The sequence below is a fragment of the Anopheles stephensi genome, chromosome 3 (genome assembly GCF_013141755.1).
Source record: "Anopheles stephensi strain Indian chromosome 3, UCI_ANSTEP_V1.0, whole genome shotgun sequence".
NCBI lineage: Eukaryota > Metazoa > Arthropoda > Insecta > Diptera > Culicidae > Anopheles > Anopheles stephensi.
Window position 1 is genome coordinate 39323935 of NC_050203.1, and position 25834 is coordinate 39349768.

The following is a 25834-nucleotide window of genomic DNA, read 5'->3' on the forward strand; positions in this document are numbered from 1 at the left end:
CTGTCTTTTCCATCAAATGCGTAATAGCATTTAGTTTGGTGAAAGGTATTCTACGAATTAGGAGTAATAAAATGTTATTCATTTGGAATTTTGTTTTCGTCAAAAATAAGAAAATCGTTGCAAGGGTAGGTTATTAACACTACAGGACCGGGTATCAAATCCTATCGGAACCGTCTCGCCATACTAAAAAGAAGGGAGAAGAAAAGCTCAACTCTAGAAGGGTAGTAACAACAAACTGGCCTACAATTGCATTACTCACTTAATAAGGTTGCACGAAAGTGCATTAACATAATTAATATAAAATCACGCCTAATCATAAAGTGTTGATATGCGGTACCAGAGTACTAGCCGGCCAAGCAATTAAATTGCCGATTAATTTAAACACAGTTTTCTCTTTGCGACTTAGCAACAGGCTCAGTCTGGGTTCAAATCTTGACGATCTTTAACGTAATCTATAATAGAATTTTTTGTTCTCATTATTCAACACAAAACAAATAGAAACATTATGTAGACCAAATTCTATGCCTCACATAAATTTTTACTTAAAAATTGAATTAAATCAAGAAAGAATCTGTCCGTAATCCAATGCGTGTTGTGTACAAGCGCCTTCTGCGATCAATGCGATGTTTTTTCGATGTTTTGCGCTCATCTGTCAGTGTTGTCGGTTTGTGTTTATTTATGTGAACTGTCAAACATAGATTCTTGGAGCGACAGATTTTCCAACTTTTCCTCGAATTTTCCACATTTTCGGTGTACAACAAAATTTTCCTGAAGTGATTTAGAATTTAAACACACTAGATTTTCAGTATTACGCGTTGAAAACTGCTTAATATGTATATTATTCCAATATTTGACCGAAACTTGTATGACTTCGTATGTGCACATCAGGGTTAAAGCCGGTGTTATCATTAAAACAAGACAAAAACAAAAAAACAGTAAATAACTCTCCATTTACCGTTTCAAAGTGTTCCTTCCGGCAATCGGGTATGAGCCGTGGAACTGTACGGTGCAATTGCCACACGGCACAATCACCATGAAGCAGGTTTTTGTTGGTCAAATCGTGCACTGCAAATCGCTGGACGAGCTAGAGTTATTTGAGGATGGCTTCGTAGCGGTAAACGATGGCAAGGTAAGGCAAAAGGTGTTGCGGAAAATCCTAATCAAACGCTTGGTAAAAGACAGTCATTGTAATTCGACTCGTTTTAGATCGAATCCGTTGGCCTTCGCTCTCAACTGGATGCACTGCCAGCATCCGAATCGTACGAGCGAATCTTGTTATCACCGTCGCAATTCCTTCTTCCCGGTCTCATCGATTGTCACATACATGCGCCGCAAGTTCCCAACATTGGTCTCGGGCTAGATAAGCCGTTGCTGGAGTGGTTGGAATCGTACACCTTCCCGCTGGAAGCTAACTACCGTGACGTCGAGTTTGCCTCGCGAGTGTACAAGTATGTGGTGGTAAGCTGTCTGTTACTGTTACCGTGCCTCTTGATGTGAGGAGGGGATTGGTTAATTATGCATCAACTTCCAATTCCACCCACCACAGAACACCACAATCAATCATGGTACGACAACGGCCTGCTACTTTGGTTCCATTTTTACGGAAACGAACAAAATTCTGGCGGACGAGATGGTGCGCCAGGGACAGCGGGGCTTTGTGGGGAAAGTGTCTTCCAACCGCATGTGTCCGGACTTTTACGTGTAAGAGCAGTGCGCTGCTTTCTCATCTTTGCTTTCAAATCCTAATTGGAGCCGCTTTTGGTTTATTGCAGCGAGTGCGATACGGAAACATCCGTAAAGGACAACGTCAACTTCATACGGTACGTGACGGGGCTGAACAGTGAGCTGGTAAGCCCCATCGTCACGCCCCGATTTGCCATCACCTGTGACGAAGAGCTGCTGCGCGAGCTTGGCAAGCTGGCCAAACAGTACCGACTCAACATCCAGACGCATGTGTCAGAAAACTTGGGAGAAATCGAAACGGTCAAGCAGCAGTTTCCAGGCGCTCCACACTACTCCGGAGTGTACGATGAGGTTGGACTGCTGACGGACCGAACCGTGCTGGCACATGGCGTGCATCTGGAAGAGGCCGAGTTACGGGTACTCTCTGCCCGCGGCACATCCATCGCACACTGTCCAAGCTCTAACACCAATCTCGGGTCCGGGTTTTGCGATGTGCTCCGTTTGCTGAACGCTCGCGTTAAAGTTGGCCTGGGAACGGATGTATCCGGCGGCAGTGACATGAGCATACTGGCTGCGATGCGTGCCGCACTTGGCGTTTCGCAGCATTTAAACTTCATGAAAACGCAGGACGTGAAGGGGACGGGCAGGGTCGAGCAAGGTGCAGCTAAGGATGGAGCGAAGTACATTCCACTAACGTACCAGCAGGCCCTCTTTTTGGCCACTCTCGGCGGTGCTCAGGGTAAGACCAGTGTGGCGGGTGTTCCTGCTTTAAACAATCCGCTCTAACATGTTGCCTTTACTTTTAATTTATATTCCAGCACTGGCGCTGGACAAGCAGGTGGGAAATTTCGAGACAGGAAAGCAGTTCGACGCACTGCTGATTGATACGGACCGTCAGCCCATCGGAGGCTATAAACTGCCGCAGAGCTTAACGAAGGAAAAAACCAAAGTGCAATTATTGTTGGAGCTTGTCCAAAAATTCGTGTACGTTGGTGATGACAGAAACATTGTCGGTGTGTATGTCGCTGGCAAGCAAATTAAAGCATAAAATGTGAGCTCTATTCAAAGACGCGATCTTACTGCTTCAATAAAGCCAGCCACTATGAAGTAGACAAGGTCGAAAATTGGAAGGTTTGTGTTTGGCAGCGTGAAGAAAATTGATTGTACAGCGTGCGTGCGTGTTTGAGCATGGGTTTAAGCGTTATCAAACGGTGATTCGGTCCACGCCGGGGGTTATCACTGCTTGACGAGATGGAACACTGTTTGTGATGCGTTGTTCCCGATGGGTTGTAACTTTAGCGTAATGCCTCTAGAAATGCCGGGAGCAAAAGATCAGACACAACCTGTTCCGGTGGTCTCGAAACCATTGATCGGGTCGAACTATGGAACAGGCCCATGCAGCAGACCGAATCCCCTGGGATACTGGTACAGCGACTGCTAAGGACCCCAATGGACGGTGTGCGCAGTACAAGGTAAGAGGATGTGGAACGAGTTGTGGGAATCGTTCGAATCTCATCGTGCATTCGTGGACATCGTCGGCCGCTATAAAGGCCGATTCTTAAACAACGTATCAGTAGACGGCGACGATCTCAAGGTGGTAGAGGAGTTCTGCTACTTATACCTTGCTTACTTATCAAACGCTTTGCGGTCTACCAATTCAACATCCTGGCAATTCTGACGCACGCATGAACGCAATTACTCCATCTCAATTTCGGCCTACCATGCCTACGAAAGAATTTTACGGGCTGGATCGTCTGGTACCATTCTCATGACATGACCTGCCCACCAGAGCCTGGAGAGTCTTATTCGCGAGCCGATTGTGATAGCACCGTACAGATCGTAGAGCTCGTCTTTGCAGCTTCCTTCCAAACACAGCTAAGAGGATTCTTTAGGTTTGGACAAAGTCTGTATCTTTGATTCCCACGAGAGTACTGGGATTCCAGATGCCCTATAAAGTCCTAGCTTTATACCCTTTGAGACGGACGTTTTGAGTGGAGAAGATACTGTAGCATGGCCAGTCGACAGCCGGCATCCGTGTGCGTAACTCAACATTACGTTTTTGACTCCAGATAGGTGCAATTTGCCATCATTTTGTGTTTCGCCTTGTTAATCTCCAACCCGAGGCTTAGTGCCGCTAGCTCGTTCCTTGGGTAAGCTTCTGCTAAATAGGAGAGCCTCAAACCGATCAGCGTCCGCAAGATGGTCCCAAAAGTTCCAAGTCACGGATGGCTCTCTCTCTAGCGCCAGATTGAAAAGAAAACACGGAAGCCCATCATCCTTGCCCATCATCCTAAGCTCCGAACATTCAACGGAATAGTGCCTATAAGGGACTCAGGCACGAATCTTGGAATATGCTGACAGAGTGCGCCAATGCACTTGCCATTTTAGAACGGAACGAGTACTGAGGGAGATGAAGAATGAACCATGGTGGCCAACGGTCCAGTAGGTTACGATGGTTGGGTCAGTGATGTCCGTTCGAAAGGAGCACAACGACCTCATTGATTGAATCACGTAGCCTTTGACCCTGTCGAAGACTCGATATAGCCGGGGAAGGAAAACCGAGGAGACAGAGTTTCTTGGAAAAGGATCAAAGGTCCAGGAAAGGATGAATTTGCATCCATCGAGACACCCATCTAGCTGACAACTAAAACCAGCCATCGCCCCGATTTTCAGGTGACATATTGCTCTGACATTCAATCGGTCATGTTTCTTTAATGAATTCCTTCACCAGTGTATGCCTGCTGTTGTCAAGTGCTGTCAAGGGGCACTAGCAGAAATATATGGCGCTCGTCAATTATTAACGGTAGGTTCTCTATTTGTCCTGACACGAATGTGCCAATCACCTCGTTATCGCTTATTCACCACAGTCCGGTACGCCACAACTGCACAGGTCCCTGGAGGCCTGTTGCTAAACGCACAATCCGATCCAAAACGTTGTCCACTTCTGTCGATACTCGCGCGTTCCAGTGATGTCCGTCGGCTTGGTGGTGGTCGCCGTATGTATCGGGCTGTGTGCAACGGGAAGTGTAGGGATGGCACTGTCCAGGACGAAAGCGTACGATGAAGTGCGTGCCGCCATCGTGGACGCTGAAGCTGGCTATGGGTTGGGTGGAAAGGTGTTTCTCAGCTCGGAAGAATTGCGTGTCGATCGGATGCTGAGGGCGATGAAAAAGGACGAGCTCCGGTCATCGGACCGTGGCCTGCCGGCAGCGGGAATGCATTTTTTCGACGCCAAACCACTGATCGAGAATAGTTCCGTGTTTGGGGCGCTGCGGCTAATGCCCAAGGGTGCCATCCTGCATCTGCACAACTCGGCCGCAGTATCGTCCAGCTGGGTGATCAAGAACCTGACGTACAGGCAGGAGGCAAAATTGTGCACCGTAGCCGATCGCTACTACTTCACCGTCAGGTAGGTAAAGAAGGTCCAGTGGACCAGGATCGAAGTAACTAGCTGAGTTTTGGGTATTTCGTAGACCGCTCAACAACTGTCCCGTGAGCGAAACGCGCCCTATAGCTGACATGAGAAGGGAACGGCAGAAGGACGTAGCTGCATTCGATGCATGGCTGGAAACGTTGATCAACATGAAGTTGAAACCATCCCGCGGCGGCCACGCTACGATCGACGAGCTGTGGAGCGATTTCGAGAGCTGCTTCGATGCGATGAAGGGCTTTCTTCAGTACAAACCGTTCTTCGAGGCGTACCACCGGCGACTGCTGCACGAGTTTTACACCGACAATGTGTACTACATCGAGCTGCGCATGTCATTTGCCAAGGTGTTTGATGCGGACGGCCGAGAGTACGGTGCGGCCGAGGTGGCGTACGCGCTCTATCACATTGTGGAAGACTTTCGCCGACAGCATCCGACGTTTCAGGGGGTGAAATTGATATTGGCCAAGCATAAGAACATGAGCGATGCCGACCTGGAGAATGCTTTGAAGCTGTACGAGAGCTTAAGGTTGGTATATAGTGATGGTAGTAGACACTTGCCTGCGGCTGACCGACATCACATCACATCTCTTGTATGCAGTGCAACGTTTCCAGGGTTTGTCGTTGGTTTTGATTTGGTTGGGCAGGAAGATTTGAATCGGTCTTTGCGAAGCTTTGCCTCGTTGCTGCTGCAGCCGCCAATATCATCCGGACCGCCGGCATATTTCTTCCACGCAGGAGAACTAGGTGAATGCCGCGTAAGGAAAGTAAGCTGGCCCCAACGATGCTAACCCCGTATGATCACCTCTATTTCAGTTGGCTATTTTTCCGACGCCGATGAGAATGTAATCGACGCCGTGCTGCTCGACAGCAAGCGCATCGGGCATGGCTATGCACTGCTCAAGCATCCCATCCTTTGGCACACCGTTCGGCGGAAACAAATCGTGCTTGAAGTTTGTCCGATCTCCAACCAAGTGCTGGGGCTGGTTCGCGATCTACGCAACCATCCGGCCAGTTTTTATGTGGCGCAAAACCTGCCGATCACTATCACGAGCGATGATCCGGGGTTTTGGGATGCCGTTGGAGTATCGTTCGACTACTACTATGCGTTTATGGCGATCGCGCCGCAAACGGGGCTTGGCTTTCTGAAGCAGCTCGTTTGGAACTCTATCAGGTATGTGTTCTTCTTCCGCATATGAACTTTTGTAACCTATTTTTAAACGCGTTCTCGTTGCTCTAGACATAGCTCCTTGAGTGATGAAGAGCGCCAAAACATTACGGCAACGATGGAACAGCAATGGGCTTTATTTGTTCGAGAATTGGTAGGTGAAGCGAAAGCGGAAGTCTAAATGTATCTTTATTAAAATACGGTATAATAAACGTATATAAAATAACAAACTTATCTTTTTTTGCACCCACCTGAGGCCATAAGTCAATCAACCGGTCTTGCTAGATTCTGAAGAAACATCTCCACTCAAATTCTCTCGAAGGGGAGCCCATCATACGGGGAGCCACTCACATGAGCATCCTCCTACAATGCTCCTTACAGGAGATCCTGTAACATAAGACCACTTATACTAGGCCCTCAACTTACTTTTTTAGAGGTGCACGACGAGACTCCGCCACTTTGATGTCCTGGCCTTTCCTGTAGACGCGCTATCGACCTCATTGTAGGCTTACAGAGTCAGTCAGGCAGTTCAGTTGGATAGTCAGTCCTCTCTCTATGAAGGAACGGATGGGATTCGAAGCACGGTTCTGTCTTGTTAAGAAGGACGTCTTAGAGAACGCCCTAAGAAAACTTTACGAGATGAGTCGTCTTGTGCTATTTTCCTGCCATGTTCTGACCACACCAGATCCTTACAGATACAGCGTACTGGAGGGATTCGATATACGGTCCTGCCCTATGAAGATCTATGCCGCTATCACCTCTGCCACCGGACTGCCCCTGCCGTGGGGGACAGTCCACATGGGACTAAAAATCCTTATGAGTATTTGTATCTCGAACGCGGCCAAAAGGATTTCGTCAGTGTTTGATAGAGTATACAAGTTCTATGCAAACACAGCTGCGTTCGATGCGAATGCATTAAACTAAATTTAGAAAATGGTTTAATTTAAAATGTATACCTGTTAAATCTTTACGATGCATCAGCTGAGAAATTTGCTGGCAGCATTATACAAGTCAAATAATTTACTATGCGAAATTTAAAAATTTACTTAAGCTTTTCTGCTTCATATGTCCAACTGCACATGGTGTGCGAACCCATTGTGCCAATGTGCGCTATATGGTCGTCTCTGTCCTGTAGTTGGAACACGATCGCAGTAACGACACCTGCGTCTGCGTGTGCGTGAGCGGCGTCCAAATACACAGCACAACACAGCAGGCTAGGGAAACGCACCCCGAAAGCGATCGCTGCTGCCGCTGCTGTTTTCCGCTGGTGGCGAAGGAACGATCGAAAGAAAAGCGGGAGAAGCAACCGAGCAACACAAAACCGTCAGCACACACAGATGACGGCACAACGTACACGGGCCGCGCGCGCGTTGTGCTTTTAACCCTCGAGAATATGTGGCTAATGCTCCCGGAGAAACGCCGATGATGACTACGACGACGGCGACGGCATGTATGATATTACCGTTGGTAAGCAAGGGAACAGCTGCGGATAAAGGTAGGCAAGTGCGTGGCGGAGGACACCGTCGTCAACCCTCGCCCGTAGCAACGGCTGCTTGGTTCCTGCTGTAGATGTGTGTGCAGTGCGGCAACGAAGCGAAGGAAAAAGATAAAACACACAGGAAGAAAGGGGAGAGTGGGTGCGAAGGGTAGCTGTGTGTGGCACACACACACAGCCGAGAGAGAGACAGACGCCTGGTTGCTGGGATCGGCCGTGTACAGCGTTTAGTGCGCCCTCGCAGCCACCGTCGGCCGCTAGATCTGGGATACAGTACGTACGTGTGTGTGGTGTGTGTAAGGTAGTGATATTACCTGTTGGAGCGGAAGGCAAGTGTGTGACACGTTTATAAAAATTTCCCGAGAAAGTGGCTGTGCGCCTGCCAGGGCAGCATTGTGCAGCCGAAGATCGTCCGCGTAACACCACGCAAAAGCGTTCGCTCGGGAGGAAGCTTTTATGCCACCGTCAGAGCTTCATTTGTTCAGTGTTTATGTGGCCCTTTTTCTGCACGATCTGCTCAGTAAGTGCTTTCTTCCGTGCTACGGGTAGTGTCACGAGTGAAGAAAAAACGGTGACATCGAAAAGAGTGCGTGCGTGCGTGTGTGTGCGTCGGGTGCATAAAAAAATATGGCGATCAATGGTGGCAAGCGACCAACCTGATCGGATCCCCGTGCGCGTGAAGGTGAGAAAGTGAGCGATCGATCAACAACAGCTTCCCAAAGGGTTCGTTCGTGGCGTGGTGCAGTTTTATGGTTGTTGAGTTGAAAGTGCTACTACGATTTGTTGCGCTTTTTCGCACACTTTTCCCATTTGAAGTGTGGTGTGCGTGCTTTGGAAACGGGTCGGAAAAGTGGTTGAAAGAAGTGTTTTCTTTGTTTTGTTTGTTTCGGAAAAAAGGAAAAGTGTCAAGTGGTTTCGTTTTCGACCGTTTGGGAATTACTGATTATCTGTACAAGTGCGCCACCCAGAAAAAGGTGAAATTGTCCGCTCATGTTGTGGTAAGTGAGCTCTCTGCTAGTGGTGTCCGGGATTGCACACGGAATACACAATGAGGTGGTGCGAGGTGACTGTGCGATGATGCGCCGATGATGGTGTTTGAGCTTGGCTGGTGTAGTGCTTTCACGATATTACCAAAGGAAGAAGCACACACACACACACACAAGGTTCATTATCGATATCCAGAGGAAGATCTTTCCATCGGGGTGTCAACGTTGCTGACTTTCCTTTGGTTTGATCGGCCAGGGGAAGCGAGACGGTGCGAGAAGCAGAAGGTAGCAGAAGGGAAGCCGAACCCGTACCAACGTAGAAGACAGCCAACAACAGCATACTACGGCAGAGCGCGTTATCCAAAGGAAAGGAATGTTGACTTTAATGCTGTCGCACCAGGTAAGGATGGCGGACAGAGCGAGAGCTTTCGGGTGGTGGGAGCGAGATCGAAAGGGATCCGTGATCGTAGAAGGAACAGCAAGAAGAGATAGGTGGGGTGGGAAGATAGTGGGAGGAAAGGGCAGGGCAGGGAACCCACTACCACCACTATACCATCACCATTCAGTACAGCCATCGATCGTGATCATCGTCATAGCAACCGCTGCGACGACGATGTGGAAAGGGCGAAGCGAGCGAAGGCAAAAAGAGGGTGATCGTTTCGGTGATCTCTGTCGAACGAACCTGCTCGTGTGTTAGGTTGCGGACGACAACCGGGTGCGGGGGAAACGCAGGGGGTAACGGTACAACATAAAATTGTAGCCTGTTTTGCATACACATTCGCAAAGCAGCAGGAGCACCGACCGTTGGGAAAGAACACGACGACGTAGACTGAAGAAAAGTGTGCAAATGACTGGTGATCTCTCGCTCTCGATCCGTCTTGTTTCCTCCGTGTGTTGCAAGAGGGTGTTGTTAGGGACCACGACTCTTTCATATGGATGTGCCTGTGCCTGTGTGTGTGCAAGTGTTTGTCACGGTTAACATAACGGGCAAAGGGCGGTTTTATGGAGACGGAGAGGAGAAGATTTTTGATGAGGTGGATAAGTCTGCCGTTTGATTGTGTGCGAGCACAGTTCAGGGCCACACTTGTGTTATGCTTTCCTTCGCTGTGATATTTAAGGTAAACCAATGTTGTTGTTTTCACATGCGGGTGCATGACATTGCAGCGAGTTGATGCATGCGAAAATGACGATAAAAACGCATGTCTAGAATTAATTCTCCCCGCTACATACACAACCACAAACACACTCACACGCGAAAGCTTACCACTCCCTTCAAGAAAGAGCCCGTCGAAAATAGGGGGTGGTGGTGGCCTGGTGGGAATAGCAATAATAGCGGGGGGAAGAAAAAAAAATCGGCAAGGTATGCAAAAAATCCCCCAGAACCACGCGTATATCCAAACAAACACAGACTCACACAGTTAAGTTTCAAATTCCTAACGCCGTTTGCCGTGTCCGTTGGCAACGCGTGACGATATGGTTGCTGTCTTTTCTTTTTGCTCTGTGTGTACGTGATCAATCTCTGCGCTGTATGTTTTGTTTTTCAACCTTCTTTCGTGGTAAACGTTTCGCGTATGCGTAATGCGATTGGTATGTTTCGCGGATTTTTGTTCTGCGCCCGTCACAGCTGCTGCTGGGTGGGGATGAAAGGATCGAACGTAATGGGGATGAAGACCACTCCCGGACACCACAGACCTCGGCTCGGCTTGGCACACGGGTTCGGAAGCAGAATTTATTATTTGCGGTTCGCAGTTTTTTCCTCCGCCTGTGTCCTTCTCGCTTTTATAAATAAACCGGGCCGGCTGGTCCATCGTTGGGCCGTTCGATGGCCGTTTGTTGGGGGTTTGGTTCAAATGTTTGCGAAATGTCAAAACGGACGGTTGAACGGCTATGTTGCTGTGGCGTCCCGCGCATTCGTTCATTTATGATGCAAATTAGATGGTGGACGGCGTGCAACCGAGAGAAAGATAGGGCAAGGGAAAAGGAGAGCGACAAATGCTTCGAAAACGGCTGCGCACTGTGATTCGGAGCAAATATTGACAAGGACGCACGCACTGCTGCGTGTATAGGCGGGTGGGTGAAAATTCTCCCGCATTTGCTTAGAAACAGGTCGGTCCTTCTCTCACTCTGACAATTTACACGCACACACACACACACACAGGAAGGTATAACGATGCTTCCTGTATCGTGCGAGTGAGTGTGTGTGTGTGTGTTGATGTTGAAGTGGAAGGACCTGTTCGGGAAGCCAGGCACAACTGGGAACAGTTGACCAGAGAGTAGTCCCGTCAGTGGGGTAGTTTTTTCGCAATCGCGCTCTGCATTTGGTCATTCCTCGGCTTCGCAGCTTTAGATAATCAGTGGAAAATCAGTGCACAATATTCATTCACCATCTCGAACCAGTCAGTTTTTCCGGTTTCACGAGTAGTGTACAGAACGAATCTTGAAGTTGCGCTTTCCCAACCCACCGAGTGCTCCAAACGCTGGTGACTGTGGCAACACCAATTAGACAACAACATTTGTTGGTCTGGCGTTGTGCGTGTGGAAAAGAAATATCCACATCCAGCAGGGCATTTAAACTGTCAGAATGAAGACAAGACATACAACAAAAAAATAACACCATCCAACCTCACGATTTCCCGGACGCGTTTGCATTTGTTTATCGTAGTAATTCATCCGTAGCAATTTCATTCATGGCGCTGCAAGAAGACGTTGGGAATTAGCGGGAGAGGCGGTGGAGGGAAGGGGACTGGGAATTTCGATGGGGAAAGGGGGAGGAAAAGCGAGCTCAATACGCGCCTGGTGGTAGTATTTGCCTCGGCCGTTCGGAGCGAAATGGTCGTAATTATTATCGATTACGGTGCAGTGAAAGTACGGTTGGACGCTTTTCGAGTGAAATGATCCCACGGGTGCGTAGTAGTTGAGCATTCCACCACTATTACACGTTGGATCGTCGTCGACGTCGTCGTCGTCACAAGCAAAACGGAAGGACGATGAAGCAAACCGAACCCCCAAAACCTGCCCTATGAATAGTATGCAAGACGTACTCAAATACTCCTCGCGACATTAGCGCTTGCTTGTGTGTGTGTGTGTGTGTGTGCTGGTGCGCATCATTCGGGTCAAGTTTTCGTACGTACGTACTGGCCGCTCGTGCCTTGCGTTCCTGTCATCCCCCCAAGTTTTTTTTTGCATTTCATCTTCTCTATCGCTCACAACCCGTACCGATCATCATCCGGCGAAAATGGGGGAAAAGTGTTAAAAATGGGTCACGAAATTAGTCGCCATCGTGGTGCGGGGTCGGTCGTTCGGTCGGTCCGTGAAACATACACAGAGGCATCATTACTCACCGTAATGCGTTACTACAGGTTTAAATATCCGCTCCTCTCAGCTCTAACGTGTCTAGCAGTGTGTAATTTGCGAAGTAAAGAAATGTCCAATTGGTGAGTTTGGTGTTGAAGTTCACCGTACGAAAATAGTAGTGCTCGGAAGCACTATGGAAATGTGTGCATGTGACGACGACATGGTGGATGGTTAGTTAGTCCCAGTTCCGGCGCATGTGTTTAGTAACAAGCCTGGAATGCTGCCATCCCCCCGTTGGATATCGATGATCACCGATGATGATGATGACGCTGATGAGTGTGTGTAATTTGTGGAGAAATTGTGAGAGAAGCAATGGTTGTAATTCTACGGCCCAGCGTACCGAAACACGCGCTCGAAAGTCAATTTTGTTGGTAAATCACTGCCACCAAAAGGAGCAGTAGGCTGGCTGGTCGTCTCTATGGCGAATTAGATTTGTATGTGGACGTGTGTGCGTGCGTGTGTGCGTGTGTGTATGTTTTGGTGGGTTTAAAAAGAAGTACGTAACGTAAAGCAGGAAAAAAAATCATGTTTAGCTGTCTTTGGCAATTATGGGATTGGTAAGCTTGAAGAACTCAATTGCTTATTAAACGTGAGGAACGTTGTTAATCGTATAATTTGTTGGTATAGTTATTTGTTCACACTAGGTATTTCCTGTGTACACGTGTAGCTTTATTCGCTTTTATTTGTTTAATTACGAGCCCCCAAACCGCAATCGCTAATTCGTGCTTTTCCTCCTCTCGCTTCTTCCAACGTGCATCGAACGTTCTAGGATTGATCCGCCCACGTTTACGACGATGGAGAGCAAAAAGTTGCAGCAGCTGCAACAAGCCAATTCGCATCTGGCGCCGATGCCTCAGATGAAGCCTCCGCAGGGTGGCGGTGGATATCAGCATCCGCCACCACCGGGTGGCTACGACTACGGTGCGACGGCAGCAGCTCCCGGTCGTGCGACCATGTTTCCACCGAATGCATCGCAGTACCAGAGCTATGGTCAGCACGGTCAACACCCGTCTTCGCTACGGTCACCGTACTCGACCGGTAGCCCAAAGTCCTCGCTCAGCACCAACAGTGGTGCGCTCTACGGTGCGACAGATGTTGGAGATCTTTCGTCCACCAGCGGTGGACCATCCTACCATCTACCGGCCGGGCAGCAAGGAATGCTTCTACCGCACCAGCAACAGTTTCGCAGCAACACTCTCGGCCCCGGTGGAGCATACGGGTACGATCAGCACCAGCAGCAGCTGTACCGTGTGAGCTCACCATCGAGTGGAAGTGGAGGCGCAAGTGGCGAACGGGAACGATTGTACCAAACGGCGCCGTTGGTGCGATCTGGCATCACTGGAAGCGGCGTTGGAACGCCACACTCGGTGACGAGCGGGATGAGTTCGTCACAGAATGCCCCAATGTCGAAGCTGGAGCTACAGTTTCAACAGCTTCAGCGAGAAAAAATACAACAACAGATCAAAACGGCCACTGAAGCGATTGCACATCAGCAGCAAACGTTTGCCTTACGGCAGCAGCTGAACCCGCCAGTTCCAAACTATCATCTGAAGCAAAATCTACTGCAGAATCTCTCCCAGCACCACCAGCAACAAATTCAACAGCAGCAGCAGCAACAGCCATCGCCCCAAACTCAGTTGCAGGTTCATAAGCATCCGCAGTATTCTGCTCAGCAGCAACAGCAGCAGCAGCAAAAGCAGCTAGTGCAGCAGCATCAGCAGAAGCAACAGCAACAGCAAAAGCAACACCATCAGCAGATGCAACATGCCATGAAGCAGCAGCAGCAAATGCAGCAGCAACAGCAACAACTGCAGCAGCAACAACAGCAGGCACGATATACTTCGAGCGGATCACAGAACCGCAATGCACCGCCATCTAGCCTGAATCTTATGAACCACTGTCAACCGGTAGCTAGCGAAACTGATAAGATAATGCGCTCGCACGTGCCATCCTACCATGGGACAGTGAACGATGCGAGTGGTGGTGCGGGCATCGGGTTGTATGGCGAGGAAGAATCTTTATACCACCAAAAGGGTGGCTATCAGCAGGGCGGAATAGCTTCTCCACCAGGTGCAAGCAGCGAAATCATCATCCAGCAAAACATTCCAGGACAGGTGGTTAACCAGGCTTGTCAGACACAGATCAGTTCGATGCTGTTGGCCGGGAACGGTGGCGGTGCTGCTCCACAACAACAACAGCAACAACAGCAGCAGGTCAAATCGTCACCGTCAGACACACTCTCAAGTCCTTCGCATGATTCCAGCGAGCGCCGGCGTGGTGGTGGTGGTGGTGGTGGACAGCAGCACACACTAAAGTCTCCCGTCACCAAGCGGCCGGCTAATGCGCCCGTTGCGTTGTCCGGCTGGCTGTATAAGCAGGGTTCCGATGGGCTGAAGGTATGGCGCCGGCGCTGGTTTGTGCTGTCCGAGTACGTGCTGTACTACTACAAGGGTCAAGAGGAGGAAAAGCTGCTGGGAACCGTGCTGCTTCCATCGTACAAGGTATCCGCCTGTTTTCCGGAGGACAAAATCTACCGCAAGTTTGCGTTCAAATGTGAGCATGCGAACATGCGCACGTTCGTGTTTGCGGCGGAGAACGGTGAATCCATGAGCCAGTGGGTACGGGCGTTGACGTTAGCCACGATGATGATACAGCATGTGGGTCCCGAGCAGGAGGGAACCCAGCAGCAGCAGCAGCAGCAGCAGCAGCAGTACAGCAATAACCAGGCAAACAGCAGTGGAAATAGCGGCGAACTTTTGTCCAGCGACTCGAGCGGTACCGGTGGCCCCCAGTCGCAGGGTTCGAACGATACCATGAAACTTATTCAGCAAGCGAGCGGCAACGGAAGTAGCAGTAGCAGCGGGGCAGGTGCCGCCGGGCTTAACGATAGTATGTCGTTACCGCAGCCACTGTACGCGAATGCACCGCCCAAGCCGCGAAGGGTTAACGATGCAGGTTATTCTTCACCTAGCCCCGAACACACGTTTATGCCGGATCGTTACGAGCAAATGGTGCAACATCAGCAAATGCTTTTCCCAGGAACAGCACCCGGTGCCCAGCCCGGCGGTGGAATGGCGGTGGGAAACAACCGGACGCCGACTGCTTTAACGGCTCAGGCGATCTACGGTGATCCGAAACGGATCGAGCGGGATTTGTACATTCAAAAGCTTATTGAGCAGCAGCAACAACAGCAGCAATTGAATGCTTCCAAACAGCAGCAGCAGCAGCAGCAGCAACAGCAACAGCAACAGCAACAACAACAACTTGGAATGCAGTCATCGCCCCTGCATGGCCAGAAGCTGCGAAGTGCGCCCGGAGCCGGAACGAATCCATTTCTGTACCCTAGTAATGATCGCCGCACTCCGGATACGTACGGGCCGCCAAATGCAGCGATCGATCCCAAGCACATGTCCGACTATGAGGACATCTATAACTTAACCATGCTGTCGAAATCGCTACCATCGAACACGGCTGGCCCGATGGAGGGGATGATCGGGGAGGGGGGTGTGGCAGGTGGGACAAGCTATAAACGACCATCCAGTCCACTGCGCTACGACAGTAATGGAGCATTTCCTCCGTACATGGGAAACTCATTGTACAATGCCGGTCAATTTGAGGTAAGTGTTGAATAGCAATTACCGTTTATAATTGGAATTAGGTATGGATCATGCAGTCTAACGTGGCTAATAGACTCTGCCGGGTTTGGGTGTATACCTCATTTTCGGTTCATGTTTCGGTTGCTGAGTGTAGAGATCTCGTAAATTTTATTCAGACTAGAACGGTATACAAATGACCTAGTTGCGTCGGGACATAATACAGCAGCAGAAGATTATGCTTCGAATAAAAGTTGGACTTGGGATAGAGCAAAAACTTAAACTACAACATATAACTCAATAGAGCAATATTGGCTCGAATCCTACGATAAAGAGATATTTTACAAAAAAAATGCCGCTCAGTCCCACAGCGACCTTCTTCTTCTTCTTCTTCTTCTTCTTGGCTTAACGACCTCTTAAGACTTTGATGCTTGCAGTTTCTGGCTTACTAGACTTATTGATACCGCATAGTAGGAAAGTAAGTCCTCACTATGGGAGAACGGCCCGGATGGGATTTAAACCCCGCGTATGCCGTGTGAATACCGGCACCGCTGTCGCATCTACCACCGGGCGTGTCCCCACAATGGCTGCCATAAAAATAAATGGTTCATTTTTTCAATAATCCTGGATAAATAAACAGGGACCTTTGATAATGGTTAGGCGAAAAAATTGTGTTGGTTTTGCTGGTAAAACCCTTAAAGAGGCATGGCACGCGGACGAGCCTCTCAAAGAAAGGTTTTACAAGCGCCATTTCGAGTTAATGTCACACAGACGGCTTCTGCAGGCATGGACGGTTAGTTTTGTATTACAATGTCCATCTAGTTCGGGATATTGTACACCATTTGGACCGATTTTCTGATACCTGGAACAAAGGCAACGACAAAGCCATCAGACTGCTATCCCAGGCCCATCAGTGGGAACCCAACAGGAGTAGCGGATCCCTACCCCATCAACAGAGCAGGTTTGATAAGGTGGAATACGATTTAACGAAACTGCTGAAGGCCAACAATTTAAAGGAGCTAACGAGAGCTGGTGCTTCATGTTTGTTACTAATCAACCTAGCCACAAACATAAATTGAACTGTCGATTGTCGTGCTTCCAGCGATTGGAGGAGTCCTAGCAGTATACATTGAGTGGTATAATCTGAGCGTGCTTCACTAGGTCTCTATGGAAGGAGTCTGATTGCATTGACTCGAGAATTGGACTGATGTGCAATAATCAATACTAGCTTATTCTAACCCTGATCATGCTTGCGAAGAAACCAGTCTATTTATGGTGGTAGGATCGTAAAACTCTTAGGTTATTCTAAAGATAATGGCTAGCATCTGAGGTTTAATGCGAAGCGCCATGTCAAGAAGGAGCCGTACATCTCTACCTTGGGGCGGTCCGGTGGCCGAGGCGACAGCGGCGCCGGTCTTCATTCGGTTGGGCCGGGGTTCATATCTCCCATCCAGACCGCCTCTCCCGTACGTAAGGCTGATTACTTTGCTACTACGGGTAGAATCCAGTCACAGAGAGCCAGAAATTGGCAGGCTGAGACCTCTCGAGGTTGTAGTGCTCTAAGAAAGAAGAAGAAGTACATCTCTACCACATTCAGTACGTTTTAGCAAACTTTTGTCATATTTGTAGTCGAATAGGACCGGACAGTTATAATACAGTCCGCTGGGTGGGGACCCCGTACAATAAGCATTCGTACACCAGCCTTACGTTTGTTTGTTTTGTAACTTAACGATGCATAATTTTAGCGTGATTCCTGTTTAACATATTTTTTAAATAGATAGTCACTATATTTTTAAAAACAATTTATTAATTAGTAAACTGTTCTCGGTTTAAATAAATTTACTTTCCAGCATACGTTAGCCGCAGGTGCTGCACCGTTACCGCAGCACGTTCAGATGCGTGCCCGACCTATTCCACCAACCATTCCTAGGCCACATTCTGCCGACTTTTTGGATTATGAAGCAAGGCATCCCATTAGCCAGACGATCAGCGGCACTAATGACGAACCGAGCCCGGTACATCGCACTCCGCGGCCCAAGTCCAGCCTGGACATTAACCGAACGCCCGATCACTATTACTATTCTGAGGCGAGCTATGCGGAGAAGATGCGGCTGCAAAGCGCATCGTACCTGCAGCGGGCAAACAACTCCGGTACTGGTGCATCGCGCAAGCAACGATCCGACGAACTACAAGGTAAGGGACTTGTACACAGTTTCTTGCGAACTGTAAATGGCAATTTGCTGGGCACGTTTGATGTACATCGTTGCCGGTGTTGGTTTGTTGGATCACTTTTTCCCCAGGATTGTTCGCCGGCGGAACGATGCCCCGAGAAGGATTGTACCGCAGTGGCAGTGGTAAGATCATGCCAGCGCAACAGCAGCAACAGGTGGAGGATTATGCCATAGGGTCACAAAGTATGCCCCGCCCCTCTGCTACTGACCGTGCCGGGGGAAACAGTCGTCCGACTGTGAGTAGCTTGAAGAAACAAGGAAGTGGATCCTCGCTGCAACAGCAGCAGGAGCAATTCGCACGCTCAGCAAGCGCCCGGTTGCCTCGCAAAGAGGAAGATTCATCCGCCCGGGATGGTGAACGCAAACGGGAAGAATCAATGAAGCGGCTGCTCGAATGGAAGCAACGTATGTTGCAATCGCCTCTGACGAAAAAAATCGCTAGCCAACATTCGGCCACCATGGCTTCGGCCGAATCGCTTAATCCAGGCTCCTCCACTGCAAGCGACCGGCGGCGGCAGGAGGATATCTATGGCATGAAGTCGGAAGATTCTCTTCTTCGCGCCGATTACTACGGTGCGACGTATGAACGGCAATCGATCGGCGATCTGACCGGGATTGGGGCGGCATCCGCTAGAAAGCATGGTGGCAGTGTGGCCAACATTGCCCAAACATCGGCGTACGGCAGTGAGGTGAAGCTGAACGGTGATTACAACAGCTACTCGTCGGATGATGAAGGTAAGTTTTAACACCGTGCCATGGCGAACTTGATAACGATGATCCTTAAACAACTGACTCTTGTAATGGTCTAACAATGGTCCAGCTTTCACAGAAGCGCACTAGTTTTTCTCCCCGTTGTCCTCGCTGTCACCTTCCTTCCTTGTTTCGTTACTTGTCGTACTTGTTGTAGCTTATTGAGAAGCTGTTTTAGGTCACTTTATTTTACCTATCTCTTTCAACAACTTAGTACGATAGTATTCTCTCCCAGTTTTATGCTGCATAGATCTATCATATCTGGGTCCGTTTAGTCTTTACGATCCCGTGCATGTTTGTTTGGTCGTTTCGTAGATTCTGTATTGAATAGGAACAATTAAGGATATGTATGACATGAATCGAACTGAATCAAAATTCAAAGAACCTTCATCAGTCGAAAGCTTTGGCAAACTTTATATGATTGTTCTTATTTCAATACAATGTGTGTCTAGTCTACTACCACCATCCTTCCTTCTTTCCTTCCTACCTTCGCTTACTTAAAACATTTCTGGATTTGCTTAGAAAACTGTACCCCTATCACACCGTTATCGGTTCGTTGTGTTTTTTGCTCGTCTTTACCTTGTATCCTCTTTAGACCAAGAAAACTGATAGTTCAATTTTAACGTTCGCTACAGTCGCTACTGTCAAAACCCTGCCGATGGGGTGGGAAAAACATCATACGTGCGTTTTATTGTTTGCCACTCCAAAAACTGTCCGTGTTCTATATTAACTGACTGGTTGTTGACTATATATATGTTCATGTGAATACCGCGAGACCTTCCTGCCTGCAACCTTAAAAATGCAAACGAAAAAACACTGTGTGGTACATTCGAGAAAGGTATGGAAATATGATGAAAAGTGTTGTCTCTTTTTTTTACTCTTTATAGCAAAAGCCCCTCAAAGACGATCTGAAACAGTGTGTTAGTTAGTGTTTTCTGCTCGAACGTTGCCCAACCCCAAACCAATGTCTACAGTCTGAAAAGCAAATCCTGAATAATTAGGGACGGTGAATGAAACCAGCTCGAATCAGCATATTTCTGTGTGATATCGGTTGGTTCCACTGCTGTAATTAGTACTAATATTATACTGTATCTGTTTTACTATGTCCTTCTAGTTCTAATACTAGCCCTTAAATCCCCGTTCCAAGTACGTACAGTGCCCGGTGCTGTCTTTGGCTAATAATTGGCGTGACAAGTGGAACACGGACGTTCGTGCTGTTGTCCGCAGGTCTCTTCTTTGTCACATAGTTTAGCTTCCTGTTAACGTTAACCACGGTTTTGGTGAAAATTCTTTCGAGGGGCTTTCCTTTCTATCCAAACAAACACCCTTCCACTAGTCTCGTAGAGGTAATGCATTGATCCTTCTGAACACACACCGTCCGGCTTATGAATCGGCAGAGCAGTGTACGCTCAAGAGAGATATGTTGGTTGCTACTAAAACCCCCGACTACGAGACACTGAAATCTGACAACACTTATCTCATACCATACATTTTCTGTTGTATGTGTGTTTTCATGTATTATATTAGATGGAAGAAATTTTGCGCCGGCAGGAAGGTCATCCCCACTCGTTAGTACCGTTGCCACGAAAGAGTTAGCAGAAGCACCACAACCAACACCTCCACCACCACCACCACCACCACCACCTCTACCACCACACAATTTAACACCACACAACCACAGCCACCAATTTTCCGATATCATCGCTGGCTCTGGCAGCACTGATAATCCGATGCACACAACCTTATCGCAAGCTTTGTACACCGGCACTCCCAGTGGCGGCAGTGGTGGTGAGGGTAGAGAAAGGATTGTCAAACCAGCCGCTAGTGAAAGCCCGGACAGGAGGCACAGTAAGGCGGAGCAGCAGAAGAAGGATAACGTACCGACGGAATATGCGATGAGTGAGCATCACCAGGATGAGGATGAGGATGATGGGGTGTATGAGGATAGTTTAGTGAACCACGCAAGTGTTACCGCAAGTCCCAACCTGAGTGTGGATGCGAATGTATATGAAAATAGTTTTGTTAAAGCGCCAAACGATCAAATTAGTCACAAGACTAACGATAGCAATGGGCGTCATGCGGCGGACGGTGTGGAAGCCGGTCTCGCCCAGGACCTTGTTAACCTCGTTGTACGTGGTGCTAGTGATAAAGGCAGTGGCAGGGTAAATGGTAGTGGGAATCATTATAATTCATCAGGGGAAGCTAAACCATTGCTAATAACGGGTATGGTTACACCTAAGCAACATGAACAACAATTGCAAGCATATGTCCCTGTTTATAAGCACAGCCTAGCATCGCTCAGTATCAAGGCGCTGCATACACCTGCGTCGAATGTTGTGAGCGAAATGGGCAACAAGGAGTTTGCTAAAGAAATGGAAAACATAACTCCCGAGTCATCGAATACCCAAAAAGGGATATTCAAGGGTAATAGCGATGCAGGTCTTCAGGATCTCGCTGATGAAGAGGCAGCGGATGATGGAGATGATATCTTTGAGTATACCGATGAAGATTTAGATGAAGCATTGCAGCACGCTGAGGAAGAACAGGAAACTAGCTCCGGTAAAGAACCGGGCCAAAGGTCCACCAATGATCCATCTTCGGCGGGGTTGCTGAACTACGGAGCGTCGATGGACGACGAACTGTCGATGCAGATCATGGAAGGACACTACATGCCGATGACTCCAAGGAAGAACCTCATTAGCTCCGCTAGCAGCTGTACGACGCTGTCACTCTTGAGTCGTAACAACAATATGCTTCCAACGGCTCAGCGGTTGTCGTCGTCATCATCGACTGGCAAGTTGCAAGCTTGCGAAAGCTTGACAGCGATGGACATACTGGATTCGATACAAAAAAGCAACGAAATGCACATGTGCAACGCGTACGACGAGAGCACATACATCGAGATGACGAAGGGTGCACTGGGAAAGAGCGTGTTTGCGGCGGCAGAGGATTTGCGGGGCACGACCTACGAGATGATAATGGTTCCGGAGTCTTCCCGCTCGCTGGCAGGTAAAGCTGCTGGCGATGGTGGTGAGCTGGGTGTGAATCGAACTGCACCCGACTCCGAACCACTGTACATGGAGCTGTCGCAACTGCATAGCAGCATCAAGACACTAACGAAGCAAGATTCTAAGCATGCACACAACAATGGAAGTGGGAAAAAGGATGAAAAACTCGACGTGAAAGGCGTTGACGGTGGTGGACAAACGAAAAAGAGGCAGAATTTGGAGAGCAGTGCCGAAATTGGTGGCGAAAAGACGAGCACGATGGTGCGCATGAAAAATGCCGTCACTAGCAGCAGCGGCGGGACAAGCGGTGTGAATAAGAAGAAGAAAAAAGACAAAAACTGGCCCGATATAGTGATGCAATCGAGCAGGACCGACAGTGAGAGCGAATCGGACACGCCGGATAAGTTGAGCGATGAGTTGAGCAAACGAATCAAGAAGAAAACCAACGGTAAGGAGAAGAAGCCGACTGCTGCCAATGTTACCGATCTGCAGAGCAAAACGATGGCCCGTTCGCGCTTTAGTCTGTCCGACACTTTCCGACCAGCTTCCTACTATCTCGGGGCAAGTGGCAGTACAACAGCACCGTTCGGCCACGGTACGGGTGCAGGGGAAAGCTCGTTCGATATTTTGCTAGACAGCTCCGATAGTGACATTGTGTCGCCGCCTCCAATACCGATCACTTCGCTGCCGCTCGATGAACCTGACGGTGGCGGCGGCGGCTGCATAGATGAGGGAAGAATGTTGCTAGGCACCGTGGACATGCAACGATACGGGAATCGGGAAAAGTTTCGATCGAGTGAAGCGATCGATCTGATCAAAAATCACCACCTCGCACAGGAGAAGCGGCAATCGGTACAGAGTTTGATTGCGGGAACGTCCAGCGGTGGCCAATCGTTGGCTGGCTCGATGAATCTGTCTTATGGGATGCGCAGAGAGAGTGGTAGTATTTCGTCGAATCGCTCAAGTCTACGCAGCAGTTCACAGGGGTTGTTTTCTGCTGGAAATAATGGTGCGGTTGGGAAGCAGACGCGAGATTCACTCAGCGGTCACGAGCGTTGCTATGATGGTGTGTCCCATGCATCGTCAGAATACGAAATACTTGTTCGGGATGCGTGTGCAAGCGGCGGGGGTAGATTAGGATCAGCCATGGGATCAGCACGCAAGGACGATTCGTCTGCCCGGAGTTCGATCACGCTGTCCGAAACGAGTGGTTCCATCGAGTGGAGAAGTCGCTCGTGTATGGACGTGTCGATGCGGAACAAGAGACGCCCCATATCGGGTAGTTCTGTCAATTGTCCTATCGAAATGGCTTTGGATGGGCTTGATGGTAGTGCCGAGATGGGTGGTGGGGCCGAAATGGACGCTAATCCGTGCAATCGCTATCTGAGCAAAGCGAATATTGAAGACGGACAGGCTGCTATTGCGGGAAGTAGCACAGGCGAGTTGAACAGCAACTCGTGCAACTTTTCACAAAACGGACACGATAACAGTATCTACTATGAGAATGTAGATATAACGGGACCTACTGTGCCCGAATTAGCAACGAGAAACCTAGGCGGCCCAATACTCAGTCCGCTAAGGGAAAAAAATCTCTCGCTGCATGATGCACGTTGCCAATCGGAATATCTTGGCACCGTTCTCGAAGGCAACAGTCTTGACGTGGAAAATGCGTCCCTATCGTCCGCGATGGATCCCGATCAACAGAGTTCGTGCACTATACGCTATGATCGATACGATCGGTCGAATCAATGTAACAGGACAATTACGCCAATCGATGGAGGCTTACATTCAGGCGCGACGGAAGCGAGCCACAGTCGCAACAATAGTACGCTGTCGTCCGAGGCTGCTCCCTACTACTATTCCGATCTGCAGGCAGCTCGAGCACGGGAAGAGGATAGCCAGGTTCAGTATCAACCTGGGAACGGTAGTGCCCATACCTCACCGTCCGCATCATTTGCAGCTGGTGATACGCTCAACAATCAGCGTGATCCTGGAGGATTGCGTAAGCATACGACTGGCAGCATTTTCCACATTCACAATCCGCTGAACACACTCAAGACGGCCAACTTGCTGTTGCATGCGTCCGCTAACGAGAAGCATGCCGAGATTGATCGCAAAAACCTGTACGAATCGGACCGGATCGGTCAAAAGGATGTTAACAAAACGATCGCTGCATCTCTGGCGGCCGGAGGAGGAAAGATTGCCGGACTGTCGACGGGTAGATCATCTTCCTCTTTGTCCGTAAACGCATTCCGGGATGGTTCAGTCAGTCGGTTATCGTCTGGTTCTATGTGCAGCTCCTCATTCCAACGTCGAGACAGTGGTGCAAGCGCTAGACATTCGAGAGCAACTGATGATCCTGTGCCGGGATGTAGCACCGCTCGGAGGGACGAAATGCAACCGATGCACGACATTGCTGGTGGCAACATTTCGTCGGGCGATCAACTCTGGGAGGAAGATACCCTGTGGAGAGATAACCTAAGACGCGTGTCTCACATTCACGCCAAGTCAATGGACAATCTGGACCATCTTGGTACGATTAGATCACCTTCCGCTGCTTTGCTAGCGAAAACAATCAACCAACAGCAGCAGCAGCATCAGCAGCAGGAACAGCGTGACATGATGCAGGAAAGGCTTCGCGATGGATGCGAGCTGATCGAACCAAGCGGTGAGGAGGCACACAAAAAACCAACTGTCAAAATAAATCGTAAGGATGTGACCTATGTTAACGAGCATCTAACAAATCTGGCCGTATCGAAAGCGCCGGGACTAGGTGAGCAGATAAACGTGGGCACACTGAAGAAATCTATTCTACGTCAACCAATGGCAAACTCTGCCGGCGAAACACAGTCCCGACTGACGGGAGCTGTCCTGGGCCACGAAGGCATGATGGCGGTAGACGGTGCTGGTTGCAATGGAGACGATGATGATGTTTATGTGCAGCTTGCAAGTAACGTATCCTCTTCCGGTACGATCGTACGCGATGGCCGATGGTCGTCGTCCAGCGGGCGAGAATCGGATGCGGTTTACGAGGTGCTGCGTGATGAAATCAATCGATACGATATCAACCGCGAAACAATTAGACAGTGGGATCTGATGTCCAGTGGACTGGTCAACAGTAGCGGTAGTACTGCGAGCAATTACTCGAAAACAAATGGAACCAATAGTGAAACGAGTAGCAGGACATTGCGTGCCAATAGCAGCCCTATCGTTAGCAAAACCAATACGACGGAAGCTGCCGTGGATCATCATCATTTGGAAGCTCACACATTGTCCAGGCCAGCAACTAGACCGTTTATAGCATCACAATCCTTTTCTGAGTCTGGTGGAAAACCAAACGATGCTGAGACAGGGCACAGTGTGAATAATAGAGAATACAGTATTACCAATAGTAAACGAAACGTGGACTCGCTGATGGAGAAGTATAACTTTGATAGCAACAAGCATATGAACGTCCGGAAAAGTGACACGAGAGAAGTTGGTGTAGAGGATTGTATGGCTACAAAACAATGAAGGTCCGGTAGGTGAATGTTGTGAATATAATGGGAATTGCAACGATACTGATTGTAAATACTGTTGATAGCTCACTTTTCATAAAAAGCCCGGTCAAAGCCAAAAAAAGAAAGGCCAAGCTATCGTAAGGCTGTTGGTGCCAGGGAAGATGAAGAAGGACAGTTCATATCAACGAGATGTTTTCGGATACCTTTGCACAGATGTTTATAATTAAAAATGTATTGTATTGCCTTTTCTACACCTAAAACTGTCTCAAGGAATCTAGAATAACCAATTTTAAGCTGTTGCTACATACAGCTAATTATTGCTAATCGGGACACTTCATCGATGAAACGTCCCTGGATAAAGATAATACACGAATGTATTAAATATCGTTAAGATTACCATGTACAGCATACGTATGAATTAAATTTAATCCAGGGTGGGGTGTCAATGTTAATAATAGCAAAAACTATTGAAACAACAGGTTCACGATGCGTTGGTCTTTCAAATCGATTGTTATCAATTTGTAGTGTGTGGAAAGCTATCAAAATACTGTAAATATATACGGAAAAATCCAAAACATGGAACATGGAAGAGCAAACTTTAAAATGTGTGTAAAAAAATCGTTGTTGGTTGCGTTTTGT

The 25834-nt window shown here is 48.7% G+C and overlaps 3 protein-coding genes across 14 annotated transcripts in view; all 3 read left to right on the forward strand.

Annotated features, from left to right (window-relative positions):
* The first annotated feature begins 675 nt into the window (after window positions 1-675).
* LOC118511930 (guanine deaminase) lies at window positions 676-2807 on the forward strand. The gene is made up of 5 exons (XM_036055611.1): window positions 676-1129; window positions 1207-1458; window positions 1547-1701; window positions 1773-2422; window positions 2502-2807. The coding sequence occupies exons 1-5, from the start codon at window positions 1034-1036 to the stop codon at window positions 2729-2731; spliced, it is 1383 nt and encodes a 460-aa protein (XP_035911504.1). The 5' UTR covers window positions 676-1033; the 3' UTR covers window positions 2732-2807.
* Window positions 2808-4153: 1346 nt separating this feature from the next.
* On the forward strand, window positions 4154-6508 carry LOC118511929 (adenosine deaminase 2-like). Of its 2 annotated transcripts, XM_036055610.1 has the most exons (7): window positions 4154-4356; window positions 4415-4486; window positions 4551-5092; window positions 5157-5639; window positions 5712-5857; window positions 5927-6284; window positions 6351-6508. In XM_036055610.1, the coding sequence occupies exons 3-7, from the start codon at window positions 4653-4655 to the stop codon at window positions 6457-6459; spliced, it is 1536 nt and encodes a 511-aa protein (XP_035911503.1). In that variant the 5' UTR covers window positions 4154-4356; window positions 4415-4486; window positions 4551-4652; the 3' UTR covers window positions 6460-6508. The 2 variants fall into 2 exon arrangements, with proteins under 2 accessions (XP_035911503.1, XP_035911502.1); XM_036055609.1 differs by having other exon boundaries at window positions 4154-4486.
* A 593-nt stretch (window positions 6509-7101) lies between these two features.
* Window positions 7102-25834, forward strand: part of LOC118511923 — a 32137-nt gene continuing 13404 nt past the window's right edge. For 5 of the 11 annotated variants that reach the window (XR_004906195.1, XR_004906196.1, XM_036055568.1 and 2 more), the window contains exons 1-4: window positions 11549-12670; window positions 12883-15730; window positions 17557-17899; window positions 18007-18672. Coding sequence is in view for 9 of the 11 variants with exons in the window: in XM_036055568.1 (XP_035911461.1) it covers window positions 12639-12670; window positions 12883-15730; window positions 17557-17899; window positions 18007-18672 (3889 nt within the window). In the remaining 2 variants the exon portion in view is untranslated. Of the gene's footprint in view, window positions 9160-9231; window positions 9878-10971; window positions 11156-11543; window positions 12671-12882; window positions 15731-17556; window positions 17900-18006; window positions 18673-20214; window positions 25800-25834 lie in introns of those variants that run through there. The other 6 variants (XM_036055566.1, XM_036055564.1, XM_036055563.1 and 3 more) reach the window with 6 other exon arrangements.